Source organism: Scardinius erythrophthalmus (assembly GCF_964197995.2).
Source record: "Scardinius erythrophthalmus genome assembly, chromosome: 1".
In the NCBI taxonomy this organism is placed as follows: domain Eukaryota; kingdom Metazoa; phylum Chordata; class Actinopteri; order Cypriniformes; family Leuciscidae; genus Scardinius; species Scardinius erythrophthalmus.
The window spans coordinates 23,658,238-23,675,440 of record NC_138221.1 but is presented as its reverse complement, the minus strand read 5'-3'; the positions used below and the strand labels follow the sequence as shown (position 1 = coordinate 23,675,440).

General features: G+C 36.8%; 2 protein-coding genes across 2 annotated transcripts in view; one reads left to right on the top strand and one right to left on the bottom strand.

Annotated features, from left to right (window-relative positions):
- LOC308697603 (uncharacterized protein) overlaps positions 1-17,203 on the bottom strand; it is a 641,328-nt gene that overhangs the window by 130,622 nt on the left and 493,503 nt on the right. The gene's annotated exons all lie outside the window — the stretch shown is intronic.
- On the top strand, positions 8,755-11,837 carry LOC308701583 (GTPase IMAP family member 6-like). The gene is made up of 2 exons (XM_081383936.1): positions 8,755-9,323; positions 11,738-11,837. Exons 1-2 carry the CDS (start codon positions 8,841-8,843, stop codon positions 11,789-11,791), a joined length of 537 nt encoding a protein of 178 aa, XP_081240062.1. The 5' UTR covers positions 8,755-8,840; the 3' UTR covers positions 11,792-11,837.

The following is a 17,203-nucleotide window of genomic DNA, read 5'->3' as shown; positions in this document are numbered from 1 at the left end:
AGAACAGAAAAAAGAGAAACACAAGAACTACAACTGACTTCGAGTCATTACACATTGTTGCACTTATTATTACCAGTTTGACTTTATTTCTGTCATACATCGACAAAAGTTCTTGAGAGTCAGAAGTAAACAGAAGTTTAGACGGTAATGTTTTATGGAATTTTTCTTTTCAAGTTACCATTTTGGTGGTCAGTGTTTGCTTTAGTTGGTCTCTTGACACTTTTCTTTTTTTAATATTAGTTTTTCTCTGGTTGCTACAACTCTGTGTTTATAAAGCACATTTGTTACTGCAAAAGAAAACATGACCTGCTCACAATATGTTTTGATGATAAAAACATTATCATGTAGTGTCCTGATTCACTGATGTAATTCAGAGTCTTAATTTTTGACTATATGCTTGATGTCTTGTTTTAGTATTGGTGATTGTAGCTCTGAGATTCTATAGTTTGAGATCCAACAGCAATATCAAAAATTTTGAAAATAGTTTGAGCAAAGAAGTTAATGTGTTTAAACACACAGACATCAAGAATCAGCATATGAATCTCAACAATGGTGACAATAAACAAACTAGTGACAAACAGATCAACTATGAACATCACAAAATAAGCTACTAAAGTCATAACAAAACAATAGCAAAATAAAAGCCAACAGAAAAAACAATGAAAATTAAAATAATTTATTCATGCTGCAATGCATGATGTCAGCCATTGATGCGTTCTGATTGGTGGCTCCCATCATGCATTGCAACATGAAGAATTTGTTTGATTGTCACCATTGTTGAGATTCATATGTAGATTCTTGATGTCAGTGTGTGATTTTAAATCCTCCAGATTTTTAAAACACTGCTGGAAGTAACTACTGTAGTGAAAAATTAATAAAACATTTAGAAAAATAGTTTATAATGCTGGGTGCCATCAGTAAATCAGGTCACTAGTAATTTCCTCATCAAATCATAACCAGGGCTGCAGTTCCAAGAACATCTTAAGCCTTACTTGATCACAGACCAGTTGCAACAAATGGTCTATACAATCAAATTAGACTTGTGATGCTTACGGGAAACACAGCCCAAATCATAGTTTGTCTTGCCACAACACATACACTCTATAAGCACAGAGTTGGGTCCGTGTACTTTTTGATCATTTAATTTTCTGTTTGGAATGGAATAACGATAAATTAAAACAAACTCTTTTATTCGTTTTTTAATTTAGTTTAAAAAATGAAAAATTCGATTTTGACTCGATGTTTCATTTTTCGTTTGTGGTTTACAAATAGGTTTATGGGTTTGATATTTCATTTGCACACGTGGGCGGCGCCGAAACGCCCAATTCATCTGATTGGTCAAAACGCTCCGCCTTCAGTAAGCTACGAGCTTTTCTTTCTGTCAGGTAGAGTCAGTACGACAAATCCAGGGGCGGATCTAGAAAAATATTTATGGGGTGGCGAGAGGGGGGCAGGAATTTTTGAGGGGTGGCAAAATATGGCAGACGTATATACACTGAATTTAATCACAGTTAAATTGGCCATAACTTTTAATTTGTTGCTGCCAATAGGGATGGGTATCATTCGGTATTACTATTCTTACCAATATACTCCTTATCGATCCGGTACTTTAACGGTATTCTTATCGGTTCTTTTTGTTATATTAAAAAAAAGGAAAAAAAAAAAATTTAGAACACAATTAATATTGTTTTATATTTTGAAATGTAAAATAAATATACATAGCAAAAGAAAAAGCAATGCTTTAACAAAACAAAACATACGTTATGCAGAAGGGTGCAGGCTTTTGTGTTTTATATACAGAAGACAGGACACCAAAAACAAAGTACAAACACATGGTCAAACAAAAAAAGTATACAATTAAACAAATATACAAATTATAGACCCAGTGCTTTAATTTCAGTAATGTCTGACATAGGCCATAGTAATCGATTGTCGAGTTCACGCGCATAGGTTTAGTTACCAATGATCACGCGCGTGAACTCGACAATCGATTACTATGGCGTTCCACCGAAAACAGGATGTAAACAAAGGTATGAGCGCTGGCTGAATTAACTTCGTTTTTATTAATATCTCTAACATCTACTGCAGTCAGATCCACCCGTGTTCACTCGGAAGGAATCACTCACATTTTCTGTGCACTTGTAATGACACTTAAAGGATGTTAAGAGGCTAAAAAGCAGGCTTACTACTTGCCCTATTGAAGTCAACAGGGTGCAAATTTTAAAAATAGAATAACTCGGTGTAGGCAACACCGATTTTTGTCGTTGTTCTCTGTATTGACAGCACTCCAAATGTACAAAAAAATTAGCTCAATGTTAAAATTGACCGGAGTTCTCCTTTAAGACCAAATGCAGATCTATTCATTATTACGCCTCATATTTTCTCCCAACTATTAACGCCCATACTTAATCCTATTGTATTTGTTATTTCCCCAGTTGTAGCCTGGTTTCATTGCTGTGATATCTGAGAGAAATTGGATTTAATAGGACTGCTTAGCGAATCAAAAGATCGATCTCCTAACTGGCACTGTATTGTGTGTTGTAACGTAACTTCTGCGTAACGGCGACCATCAGTAAACGTTATGGATACAAACAATATTTTATATTTTTTATTAAGCTGTTCTTGTCTTCACTAAAATAAAGATTAGGCCAATCAAAGGGAAGAGTGATCTTACAAATCACGAGGGAGTGTTTGACCGCTGATTTTGGCTAACGTAATAGACTCGCTGTTTTTGCTGATGCTGAATCGTCTTTAGCATACATTCATTACAAATGTAACTTTAAGTTAAACGTGTATTTAAACTACACCTGGGGAAACTCACTTCACCTTCAGAGGCTCTGTCAGGGGCAGCTCTCCAGTAGGGTTGCAAGACACTACGTACTGCAGACAGATGCACTGTGCTGCCTGCCCAGGCTGCCCTGCTGCCACTGGTGAAATTTCATTTTCGCGGGGGTCGCTGCCGTGCTAGTGATGGGTGAAACCATTGTGAGGGGGAGGGGATTCTAAATCGGCGATTTCTGTTTGAGAGGAGTTTGTTGCGGGTCTCATTGGCCTTCAACGTGTAGGCTATGAACATAAAATATCCTTAAAAAATATTATCTGATTTACAAATGGGGTGGCAGCAGGGGTGGCAAGACTGTATCCCAGGGGTGGCAGCTGCCACCCTTTGCCACCCCGTAGATCCGCCACTGGTCAAATCACGCACTATAATAAAATAATGTCTGAAATCACCACTCACTTGTAACTACGCACAATATTTGAAGCAGAATATGTTGCTGGTCACGTAATTCGTGCTGCTGCTACTTGCAAGCGACCCCATTAATGTGAGCCACAGTATAGCCTATGACAGATTATTTTAGCATGATATTTCCCATTGATAAATACAGTGCAAATAGTTCCGTCTCTTTGGATAAAAGGGAAGTGGAAATAAAAATCAATAATAGGCTGAATGGTACCACGATATGTCCGTAACGTGTTTCGTAGATGACCTACCCATAACTGTTACATTAGAGGGGATAACACAGTTTGTACAGTATAAAAAATATGTCTAAAGTTCCCATAAAACATAAAAACCCAACAACCCAATGGGAATCCTTGTTGTGTAAAACATCTGTTCATAATCTGTGATTACACAATTCCAATACGAATAGCACCGGGAGGCGTCTGGAATAACTGCAATGATCAATCCGCATTTTCAAGACAGCTAATTTTACAGTAGGCTCATATTCAAAATGTTCTTGTCGTATACCGCACGACCGCACAAATGCGCTTCCTTATAGCAGACCACCGTTTTAAATAACAGTTTAAAAAAAGATGGTCTGTTATAGTCAGACAGACAGACAGACAGACAGACAGACAGACAGATAGATAGATAGATAGATAGATAGATAGATAGATAGATAGATAGATAGATAGATAGATAGATAGATAGATAGATAGATAGATAGATAGATAGATCTTGAAGTGTAAAGCGTGTTCTCACAGATATGGCTTATTTATGAATGAAATTCATGCATTTATTTGTCATTTAAACTGATGAAAACAGGGAAAGAAAGTAGAAAACACTTATTATCCTGTCGCACCCTCTAGTGGACAGCATTAAGCATTTCGGCCTTCATTGCTCAGAAAAGATATAGAAAAGATATAAGTGAGTCAGACCAGTCTGAAGGTCTGAGCTGAGTTTGGTGATGAATTTAAGTTCTAGGCGGAGTCAATTTCTCATAATATTAATAGGCTACATAATAATAATGTTTAAATATATGCTGGCTTTTTCAAGCCAACATAAAGAAAACTCAGAGAGACTCGACCAATTCAGTAAATATATGTAATAAAAATGTAATAAAAATTGTATTAGTTTTATAATAAAACTACATTTTAAAGGTATCCCGTGCTCTTCAACCAACATGACTTTAAATAACTTTAATTAATCCCAAACCTGTAATTTTGTCAGTACTAATGTACGTTCACTTCTAGCTTCTCTCTTTTCTGTCTCTTTCTTTTCATGTGAACTGAGGCTACACATGCATACATTCATAAATATAATCTTTATTTCTATTCAATTTTCAAAATTATTTATACGTCACACACGCCTACCGGCCTTTTGATGTAAATAAAAGACTAGAGCGGTAAATGTTACGGACATATTATCATTGTACCGTTCAGCCAATCATTAATTTTTATTTCCACTTCCCTTTTTTCCAAAGAGACGGAACTATTTGCTCTGTATTTATCAATGGGAAATATATCATGCTAAAATAATCTGTCATATACTGTGGCTCACATTAATTGGGTCGCTTGCAGCACAAATTACGTGAGCAACAACATATTCTGCTTAAAATATTGTGCATAGTTAACAGTGAGTGTTTTTTTCAGACATTATTTTATTATAGTGTATGATTTGCAGAGCCGGATTAACGCAAAGGCAAACTAGGCACGTGCCTAGGGCCCGATTGGCGGGATGGGGCCCAGACAGAGGGACAAAAAAAAAAAAAAAAAAAGTACAAATGTCCTATCTACAATTTATTTCAATATTTATTAATTCACTATAAATAGTGACGATGTTTATCTTAACCATAGACTGTTACATTACTGCAGTTAAACCAATTAATGTGTGCCGGCTTCTGAAAGTATGTGTAACGAACGCATCCATCAGATGCTGCGAGGCTAAAGCCTAATAAGCACACAAAGAAGCACAGCTCATAATGCAGGTGTGAGAGTTGTCGTCATCTATTTTGGAGTGATTGCAATGTATTCTAAATATAAACTTGTACTGTAGATCAGCGTCATTTCTGGAAAAATCATTCACCGCTTTATTACGAGTTTAAAAGAGCGCGAGCGTCATTAACGTGCCCAGACGCGACGCTTTGAATTTGCGCGTACAATGAATAACATCGCGTCGGGAGCTGACTAGTAAAAAAGCTACAAAATTAAAAGACAAGACGTCTGTATTCTAAGTTAAAAAGCCAACACACTACAACATTTTTAAATGTTTCAAATAGTCTAAAGGATCTCATATCTATGGGTCTATCTTCTAAATTCTGCTGATGATTAGATTCCTGACATTACGCCAATAATTTCACTTTATATATTTTTTTCTGCTCAGTATAGCGATCGTGTCTTTCTCTTCCACTTGATTTGTGTATAGCATATTTAAGGTAGCAATGCAATATAAAAGCACTTATGCTCATCTACTGAAGTGGGATTCTGGAACTGTGAATAAATTGAATAAAACAGCAAAATAACAACAACAACAATAACATCTTCATTAAACAAAAAAGAGATTACCGTAGATAAAGTTTGATTAATATGTACAGTACCGGTAAAAGTCTGGACCCATTACTATTTTTAATGTTTTTGAAAGAAGTTTATTATTATGCTCTACAAGCCTGCATTTATTTGATCAAAAATACAGAAAAAAATATATATGTGTTAAATATATAAAAAGTGATAGTGAAGACTTTTTTAAAACAACTCTTTAATAATCAAAAATCCTGAAAAAAAGTATCACAGGTTATAAAATAAATATTAAGCACCATTTCTAACATTTGATAATAAATCAGAATGATCACGTGGCACTAAATTCAGCTTTGCATCACAGAAATATAAAGTATAGTAAAATAGAAAACCATTATTTTAAATTTTAATAATATTTCACTTTATTATTTTTCTGTTTTTTTTTTATCAAATAAATCCAGGCTTGATGAGCATAAGAGACTTCTTTCAAAAACATTAAAAATAGTAATGTGTCCAAACTTATGTACTGTGTAAGTAAAAATATACTGCTTTTAAAATTAAATGTTGTATAAATAAAAAGGTTAGGAATCATATTTGTTTCAAGTGTTTTTTTTATTGGGGGTGGGGGGCCTCCAACATGAATTTTGCCTAGGGCCTCCTAATGTCTAGAACCGGCTCTGATGATTTGTCCGTGCCGCACTCGTACTGACTCTTATTCTGCCTGACAGAAAGAAAAGCTCGTAGCTTACTGAAGGCGGAACGTTTTGACCAATCAGATGAAAGGGCGTTACAGCGCCGCCCACGTGTGTGCAAATGAAATATCGAACCCATAAACCTATTTGTAAACTACAAACGAAGAATGAAAAATCGGCCCAAAATCTCATTTTTCGTTTTTTAAACTAAACTAAAAAACGAATAAACGAGCTGGTTTTCATTTCTCGTTATTCCATTCCAAATAGAGAATGAAATGATCAAAAAGTACACGGACCGAGTTGGAGCAGCCAGAGAAATACTAATGTTAAATAATAAAGTGTCAAGAGCCCAACTAAAGCAACCACTGACCACCATGGTGACATGAAACGAAACATTCCATAAAACATTACCATCTAAACTTCTGTTAAATCTAAATAAGACCGTGTGTAGATGTATGACAGAAATAAAGTCAAACTGGTAAAATAATAAGTGCAATAATGGCTCGAAGTCAGTAGTTCTTGTGTTTCTCTTTTTTCTGTTCTTGTTTCTCTTTCCTTCAGTGAGTCTGCTTGTTATCATCAGGTGTCACCACTAATGGCCAATCATCACTTAATTAATCACTTAATTATCTCATTAACTTCAACACTGCTTCAGTGTTAACTTAATTATCTCATTAACTTCAATACTGCTTCAGTGTTAATTTTTAACACCCTGTAGTGTGGACACATATGTACACTGAGGAGTGTTAATTTAACACTGGGGATTTTGCTGTGTAATGATGAATGTCTGACTGCACATTATGTGTTATTTTAGATAGCCATTTCTGTATTGTTATACTGTTTTGCAAGTTCATTCTGTGGTAAGTCTCATTCGGCAGATGATCAGATGTGTTGTTTGCGTGCAACTGAAAACTGGCCAAATTCCCATCTAGTTTGTAAATATATTTTAAAATGAAGCAATTCTACTGTCAGCAGTTCCATCAGTCCGCCAGCAGAGGACCTCATCACTCCATTAGGCTACTAATCAGATTCATTACAGCTCATTGCTCCTTATTATGTGTCATGGTGAAGAATTGTTTGCCATTCCCAACTGCAATTATGAGCATAATGAAACTTTTTTCATAGGTACTCAGGGCCATAATGAAATAATTTTTTTTAGTGTGCACTGTTGTTGCTGAGTGAAAGTGTTGTGGAAATTTAATAATGTACTATTTAGTTGGATCAAATGTGGAACAGTACCAAGCTGTGCAGATATAACACTGGCAGTCCTCTGACAGACCTCACTGCACTGAGAGGATCATATGTAAGGGAGTTGAAATATGCCAAATATCAAGTCCAGCCAGTTTCTGAGTTGTCATGAGTGCACAACTTTTGATTTAACACAACTTTACACACTTACAGAAATCCAAAGGTCGCTGTAACAGCTTGTTTCTTAATGTCTGAAGTGCTTGACTGTACAAAAGTGACAAATGAATGAAGATGGCCGATTGGAGAGGATTATCCACACAACATGGTGAGTCTGTTCATTTCTGTTCATTTCTGTTCTTTTCTGTTCTATTGAAATAATGCAGCGTCGAACACAAGTTCTGTGAATTTAAAATCTAAATATTGTATGGAGAGATGAAATACCTTACAATTCCAACAATAAGACATGTCAATTCATTATTTCATCATTAATGATAATACTATTTTTTTAACAGGTGAAGATCAGGGAAGTTCAGGATTAATTAACAGAAGAGGAAGCAAACGTCTGCCTCCAAACAGTGAGTTTTACATTTAGATAAAATATAGTCCAACAAGATATGCGACCCGTGCTTGCAAAATTAGTCGGAATCCGCACAGGATAATTACGAGCTACAGACAAAACAAGTGAAAAATGTCAATTTTGGTTGAATGAGTTTTTTACAAAAATTAGTTCATTAAGCCCTCTTCTAGCGACCCCATTGCTCCAAATAGCAATTAAACATCTAAAAGTATATTTATTTTTTGCATTTTCTGAGAGGAGTACCTTTCCTTTCCTCGTGAAAAATGCTGTTTTTCTCTGCTCGCTTTCAATGACTGGCACTTCCCCTCAGCACAAGTTTGGTATCGTTTTTAAGTGCAGCATTACAACTTTGTGAATATTCATAGCAAATTCTCAATGGCATCAGTATGAACCAAAATAATCCATGCACTAACCACTTAATGATTCCAGGGATTTTTTTTTTTTAACTATCTTGGAATATAATGAATACCTGAATTTGAATAAAATCTCCCATAAGTACAAGACATATATATTGTGTATATGAGGCTAACAGCAATAAGTTTTGTTGGGGTCACGCAGATGTTAAAGCCTCCTGTGGGAACACAATCTTTGGACGAAACGTGTTCTCAGAGTTACTGTCCTCCTTACATTTGTTTGAGAGGCATGATGGGATGGTGCTGGAGAGACATGTGTTGGTCATCAACACTCCTGACCTGCTCAATCCTGCTCTCTCTCCTGAAGAACAAGACCTGAAGAGATTCTTCTATCTGTCTGATCCTGGACCTTATGCCCTTCTTCTGGTCCTCAAGCATGGCACATTTACAGAAGATACAGATGCTCTCAAGCTCATTAACATCATTTTTGGTTCAGGTGCATCTGAGTATGTTATTATAGTCTTCATGCATGAGGAGCAGGAGTATGTGAGTGTTAAAGACTCTGACACTGACAAGAGATCAGTAAAGTCCCTACAGCAGATCTGCAGACGACCACCCTATCATCTACAGAGGAATGGAGACCAGTCACAGGTGCAGACACTTCTGGAGAGCATCGAGAAGATGGTGGAGGAAAACGGAGGCCATCATCTAAAGATTTCTGATGACCCAAGACCTTTCCTGATGAAAGAAGACACAGTTTGTCAAATAAGACGCATAAAGGTAAACCTTTACCTCCAGCTCATTTGAAATATGAATAGAGGATTATTAATAAAAATATTTATGAATTGGATAAAAATAATATATATATATATATATATATATATATATATATATATATATATATATATATATATATAATATATATATATATATATATATATATATATATATAAATATATAAAGTAAGCTTTCTTATTTTTGTTTGACATTAGTCAGTTTTCCACACTGCAAAAACTCAAGTGTTCAATTAACTCTCCTGGGAGACCACACTGAGTGGTAAAATAAGGGTGTTAAAGGAACACTGAAGAAGTGTTAAAGTTAATGAAATAATTAAATTATTAATTGAGTGATGATTGAGCATTATTGAAGACACCTGATGTTAACAAGCAGAATCACTGAAGAAGATTCACAATTTGTTGTAATATGTTTAGAGTAAACACTATTAATGCCCAAAAGTCAAGAGTCAAACTGCCCAACTAAATGATACACTGATCACCATAAATGTGACCAAACATTTTCAATAAAACATCAACATCTTAACCTCTGTTAATTTTCAAAAATAACTTCTGTAAATTAATGGTTAAATATAGTTAATCTAGTTAGTAATAAGTGAAGCTGGTAATACTGTTTGTGGAGTTTAATCTGCTAAGATCTCGAGAGATTTAAGTCTTGTTGGACTTCATGCAGCTCTGCGCAGACCGATCGGCGGGCGGCTGTAAGCAGTGCATGCTGGTTAGAAATTGTGTCCGACTTGAGACAGGGCCGACACCGCGTGACTGTGACGTATGACATCAGCAGCCAGAGGATACAGCCAGAGCAGCTTCTCCAGAGCATTTCACGAGCTCTGATGATGACACAGCTGTTCCACAATTGGCCGGATTCACTGCATGACAAATATCACGTGTGTTTCGTAGTAGAACCCTGTAAGGACATTAGCTCTAAGGGGAAATATTAATAATAATCCATAATTACCAATTATGATTAATTATTAATATTTGGGTCAGTTAATCAGATTAACTTTGAGGTAAGCCAAAGTAATATTACAATCAATTAATCAGTTCCAAAGAACTCTTTGATTATTCATTTATTCTAAGGACAATGTATTGTTCATGGTCGCTGAAAAATAATTATTCCTTATGTACAGCAATTAGCATGTAGCAAGATCAAAATCGTAAAAGGGACTTTGTATGCAAACAGAGGATCAGAAACCAAATTCATAATCCTGCACAAATTTTATTAACTAAATCACAAACATAACTAACACTAAACAAACATAAATACATTCATACATCCATACATACATGCATACCGACCATATCGAGACCAAACATGGTTACATAGACAGTTGGTCTTGTAATAACTACATAGTATCAAAGAGATCATAGTATCAACAGAATTATTAAAAGACAAAACACACAACAGTAAATCATTCTCAAAATGTTCTGGAATGCCTGTTCATTTCATGTCAGTCAGTTCATCAATAAATGAATGCAGGAGAGTTTGTTCTGATATCTGTGGCAGAGTTAGTTACTTGTTAGCATTCCTGAGAGTCATAAAACATCCTATCTGATCGCGGCCATGGCAACCAGGCCCCTTTCACCCCGCCTGGGGGTTGGGACCCTGCTCTCGGATGGAAGTTTTAAAGATTGGTGTGTGCATATGGCAAATAATTGTGTCTGATTTGTCTCAGTCGCTACAACGATTTAAAGTAATTAATTACTGGTACAATTGACATTTAATACAATTGGTATTATTAGGCAATAGACTCAAACCTGGTCGTTTCTTGTCTGTGTGTTAGTCTGTCCAGCTCCTGGAGTCCAGATAGGGAGTGAAAGCTCTCTGCAGGTCTTTATAGAAAGCGAGGGTATGCGCATGATGTCACTGTCGGTCACGTGCACTGAGTAGCAAAAAGACTGAGAGACATCATTAGTTTTCCCTGTGAATCCCAAGAAAAACACACAAAACACATCTAAAACGGGAAAGAGCTTTGAGATTGACTTTACAACTAGAATTGACAAGAAATCTGAGGTATATTTACAGACTGCTGAAAGCTACAGAGAAGCAAATGGATCTCAGTTCACAGAAACAACTAGATCATTTTGTGTCAATACGCAGTATTTTGGGGTAAAATCATACACTAGCCTATAGCCTATTGTATTGTTAGATTGTATTGACAACTCATCAATGAAATATTTACCATCGTATATTCTGCATAATTGGACGTTTTTAAATAAACACCGAAAAAAAAAACTGGTCATGACGATATAACATTGATATAAGTGATCACATTGATGTATCTTATTGTATTTATGTAGAGCCTTCACAGGCAATCTTTGCTAAGTTGTAAGGAACACTATATAGAGTCCAACCTTCGGTTTAACTGATAATCTTCTGTTTTACTCGTGTTTTCTCAGTTTCCCCTATTAAATCCAGTCACACACAGCTCTTCTGCCACTCAGTCCGGCTAAGGCCTGCATACTGTACGCTGAAAGACTAATAAACTCTTTGTCTTGTAGGCTATTTGTCCAATTGATTTGTATCAAAATAAACTATTTGTCATTGTGGTGATCTGTAATAAAATAATTTTAAGTTAAATCAATATTTAATGTTATTATTTTTTAGGCACTTATCCATGTAATAAGCAGGCTAATGTACAGCATTGGTTCTCAATATTTATTATCTAAGTCAGTCCTGATTTTTCTGTCCAGGTTCATATTATGATGACTGTCTGACTCCTACCGTTTTTTATTCCTGTTTTGCTAAATAAACGAACAAACAAACAAATAAATAATCTCAAATAAAAGAAAGAAAAAATAATTATTTGAGTAAGAAAGAAAGAAACAGGCTGTCTGATATCCATTAAAACACACATTACATTTAGAAAACAAGTCAATTTTGTGTTCAGTGTCTTACAAACTTGACATTATAGCACTGAATATTTACTCTATCAAATAATGTCAGATGATCTCTGTCATAAGTTGCAATGCTTTGTTGACTAAAAAATCAGTTTGAAAATATTATAGGAAATAAAAATATGACCTTGTCCATCACTCAAATTGGCATCATGCCGGATCTTTTCTTTCCCTGTAAATCGCTTGCATAAGCGGGTGTGTGTCGGTGCTCCATTAGTACATCCTCACTTTACAACAGAAGAACCACTGCAATGCAGCAGCATGACACGTGATGTATTGATTTTCTGTTTGAACTCAGAGTAAGGGATTTTTATTAGTCTACATAATATCGGTTTCCTCTCATGCTAGCTTTTTATTATTATATTCAGAAATAAGACAAAAATGCATTTAGTAAATTCCTCCAGCGCAGAATTGCGAAAACCTCGATTAAGTCACAGTTAGTGTTGGCCTACTGCTTTTAATTTCATTTATACTAAACAAACAAACAAACAAACTTAAATGACCATCAGTCCTCGAATAGGAGCCAGTTTCAGTATTTTCCACATCTCCCACATTCTTCTGGCCCACATACCGGACGGCGATGACTCAACAGTTTCATTCAAATTGCCTAAGCGGTTCAGATTTATGTGTTTTCCACAACACGTGTTCGCGTGTGATGAAATGAAAGTTTCTAGAGGTTACTATTACATGTAAAACTTAATATAATGTACGTATTGGGGCGAATACGAATCACGAATATGAAAGAAAGCAAACACTTTCACTTTATCCTATACCACGTGATTTCAATGTATGGTTTACAGGGAATACATTGACGTCACTTTCCCGCAACACACTCCCTCAGCCGGACTGAGTGGCAGAAGAGCTGTGTGTGACTGGATTTAATAGGAGAAACTGAGAAAACACGAGTAAAACAAATGATTATCAGTTTAAACTAAAGGTTGGACTCAATATAGTGTTCCTTACAACTTACCAAAGATTGCCTGATGTGAACACTTTATATAAATACAATATGTCTAAATCAATGTGATCACTTATCAATGTTATATCGTCATGTCGTCCAGCTTGTCAGTATTTAAAAACGTCCAATTATGCAGAATACGAAGGTAAATATTTCATTGATGAGTTGTCAATACAATCTAACAATACAATATATAGTGTGTGATTTTACCCCAAAATTCAGCATATTGACACAAAATGATAACTGCAAATCCACTTTTCTCTGCCTGGATCAAGTTGTTTCTGTGAATCTCAGTGATTAATTTGCTTTTCTGTTCTGTAGCTTTCAGCAGTATGAAATATACCTCAATATTTCTTGTCAAATAGTTGTAAAGACAATCTCAAAGCTCTTTCCCATTTTAGATGTGTTGTGTGTGTTTTTCGAGGGATTTATGCTGAAAACTAATGCTGCCTCTCAGTCTTTTTGCCACTCAGCGCGCGTGACCGCAGTCAGTGTATGTGGCCAACAGTGACGTCACACACATACACTTGCTCTATATAAAGACCTGCAGTCACTTTCACTCCCTATCTGGACTCCAGGAGCTGGACAAACTGACACAAAGACAAGAAACAACCAGGTTTGAGTCTATTTCCTAATAATACCAATTGTATTAGTTATCAATTGTATCAGTAATTACTTTAATAGAAATCGTCATGTCTGATATGGAAAAGTTCTGCAAAATTGACTGTAGACTGATTTGATTTTATAGCACATTATATTGACTAAAACACTTCCTGTTTTCGAATGCGCATGCGTCGCGTCTGAACGCGTTGTTGTCTTTGGAGCTCCATCGATTTGATTTATAAATCTTGATTTTATTCTTTAAACTTACAACAAACATTTTCTACTTTACCTCACTGAGAAGCACTACTGCTCAACCCTCATAGTTACAACGCGGACTGTTGAGCAGACGCGTCTCAAGCCTATTATTGATCCAACGCTGGATACTCCTATAGGTTACGTCCGTGGATCACGGCTGAACGCGTCTTCTCAACACTCACTTACAAACATTTTTCGCCTGTCGTGCGTCTACTCTACACCCGTACCACTAAAAAGACGGATTATATCTAAGACTTCAATCATAAATTACAACGCGGACTGTTGAGCAGACGCGTCTCAAGCCTATTAGTGATCCAACGCTGGATACTCCTATAGGTTACGTCCGTGGATCACGGCTGAACGCGTCTTCTCAACACTCACTTACAAACATTTATTGCCTATCGTGCGTCTACTCTACACCCGTACCACTAAAAAGACGGATTATAACTAAGACTTCAGTCATAAATTAGTATTAATATTGATAGCATCACTGGTAGCTTCGTTGCTAACTTACTGTCCATCTGTTAAAATGGCGAATATATCAGATGTAAGTAGTCTACCTTTTGGTGCAGGTGAGGACACATTTGAGCTGCACGCACTACAGTCTGAGCTGGAAGCTGTTGAGAAACAGATCCACGACCTTTTATTGAGACAAGCCGAGCTGATAGACCGGCGGTTAGCTCTTGAAACATCACGCGCCGATGCACACAAATCAGAGATTAACGTTACTAACCCGCTGACTCCGACTTCGTCTACTCCGTGCGTTTCTCAACATCGGTCCCGAGCGCCGAGGTCGCGATCAGCCATGGTCTCGTTCACTCCGGCTCCAACACGCCACCACGAAGCCTGGGTGGTTCCGCAGCGGAAGACGCGAGTCAGGTCTAGACCAAGACTCTCTCCGACCCTCCCGGTTTTCGAGTTATCCACACAAAACCGCTTCTCCCCTCTTCGCGAAACAGAACGCGATGCTGTGATCATCGGCGATTCCATCGTTCGGCACGTACGCGCAACGTTAGGTAAAAGTAAGGTGCACAGTCACTGCTTTCCTGGTGCTCGTGTTTCTGAAATCGCTACTCACGTTCCCGAGATTCTGAACGGTGACGAGCGCGTCGGAACTGTGGTCCTACACGCGGGAGTGAACGACATCAGGATGCGCCAGACGGAGATTCTGAAGAAAGACTTCAGGAATCTGATCGATACGGTACGCAGCACATCGCCTGAAACAATGATCATAGTGTCAGGACCGCTTCCCACGTACCGACTAGGACATGAAAAGTTTAGCAGATTATTTGCGCTAAATGAATGGTTAATGTCATGGTGCAATGAGCAGAAACTGCTCTTTGTAAATAATTGGAATCTGTTTTGGGAGCGTCCTAGGCTTTTCCGTGCCGATGGCTTACACCCAAGCAGATTCGGAGCAGATCTTCTGTCGGATAACATCTCCAAAATGTTAAATACCTTTTGACTAGTAACCAAAAGTCCAAATCATAGTCTCTGCTGCACCAATTTAACTGATATAAATACTAGTGTAGAATATTGCATAGAAACCGTGTCTATTCCTCGTTTAGTGAGATCAAATAATAAATCTACTGCAGGATCTAGGAAAAATCTAATTGTTATTAAAACAGAAAATGTTGCTATTAGTAAACAAAAACAATTTCTAAAGCTAGGTCTTCTAAACATTAGATCACTCACACCTAAGGCAGTTATTGTAAATGAAATAGTCACAGATAATAGCTTCGATGTACTTTGCCTTACTGAAACCTGGCTTAAACCAAATGATTATTTCGGTCTAAATGAGTCTGCTCCTCCTGGATACTCCTATAAGCATGAGCCCCGTCTGATTGGTCGTGGCGGTGGTATTGCAACAATCTATAGAGATATTCTCAATGTTACTCAGAAAGCGGGTTATAAGTTTATTTCGTTTGAAGTACTTGTGCTAAATGTTAAGCTCTTAGACGCTAGAAAAACATCCCTATTATCTCTAGCCTTGGCTACCGTATATAGACCGCCTGGGCCTTACGCTGATTTCCTAAAAGAGTTTGCAGATTTTCTCTCAGACCTATTAGTCAATGTCGATAAAGCATTAATTGTTGGAGATTTTAACATACACGTAGATAATCCAAATGATGCGTTAGGGGCTGCGTTTACAGATTTATTAAATTCATTTGGGGTCAAGCAAAACGTCACCGGACCAACTCATCGTCTTAATCATACACTCGATTTAATTATATCACATGGAACCGATCCAACCGATATAGATATTATACCGCAAAGTGATGAAGTCACTGACCATTACATGGTAACTTGCATATTACGTACTGCTGTAATATGTCATGCGGCGCCGCGTTATCAACCAGGCAGAACAATCCTTCCATCCACCATAGATAATTTCTCAAATTGCTTATCTGATCTGTCTCAGCTGCTCAGTGAACCCAAACAAACAGATTAACTAGAAGAACTAACTAGCACTATGAGCACTATTCTCTCTAGAACATTGGATGTTGTTGCACCTATTAGGCCATCCTTAAAAATATTCTTGTTTGCCGTAACCCGACCGACCCTGTCAATTTAGTACCGACCCAATTATTTATTTATTTTCCCTTTTAGTCCGACCGACTTGCCGGTTGTAAACTTGCGTTAAGACCGACCAATTTTTTTTTAACTCTTCAAACAACTAATACAAATGCAATAAAATAATATTAGTTATTAAGTATTGTGAATATAAATTGCTTAGACATACATACAAACATAAGCTACGTTCTTTCTTTTAAATAAAAACTCGTGGCGCGTCATTATGTTTACACCAGGTTTACGCATGTCACACGGCCTGCAGGCTAAGATCGCTCCGTTTCATTCACTGTCAATGGTTCGCGCTTGGTAATGATGGCTGCGGCTTTACTCTAAAGATTATTTAATTTTTATATGTTGTTGATAATGGTTTATTAAAAAATAAACATGTGAAAGCGTGTTATATAGGCTACATGTCATGTTTTAGTCAGTAATGACGACGCTACTGCAACACGCATCGCCGCAGATGAGAAGCTAAGCATCAACGTGCTATCGCAAATCAAAGTGAAAGTAAGTCGCAGACGCTTAACACACGATCATCTTCATTAAATGTAAAGAAACGAAATGATCTTACCAGGGCT

Bases quoted from the DNA above. Each gene is read 5' to 3' on its own strand.
- LOC308701583 (XM_081383936.1), top strand. From the start codon at position 8,841: ATGGTGCTGGAGAGACATGTGTTGGTCATCAACACTCCTGACCTGCTC. The intron at 9,324-11,737 runs GTAAACCTTTAC...GTGTTTTCTCAG, and splicing joins GTCAAATAAGACGCATAAAG to TTTCCCCTATTAAATCCAGT.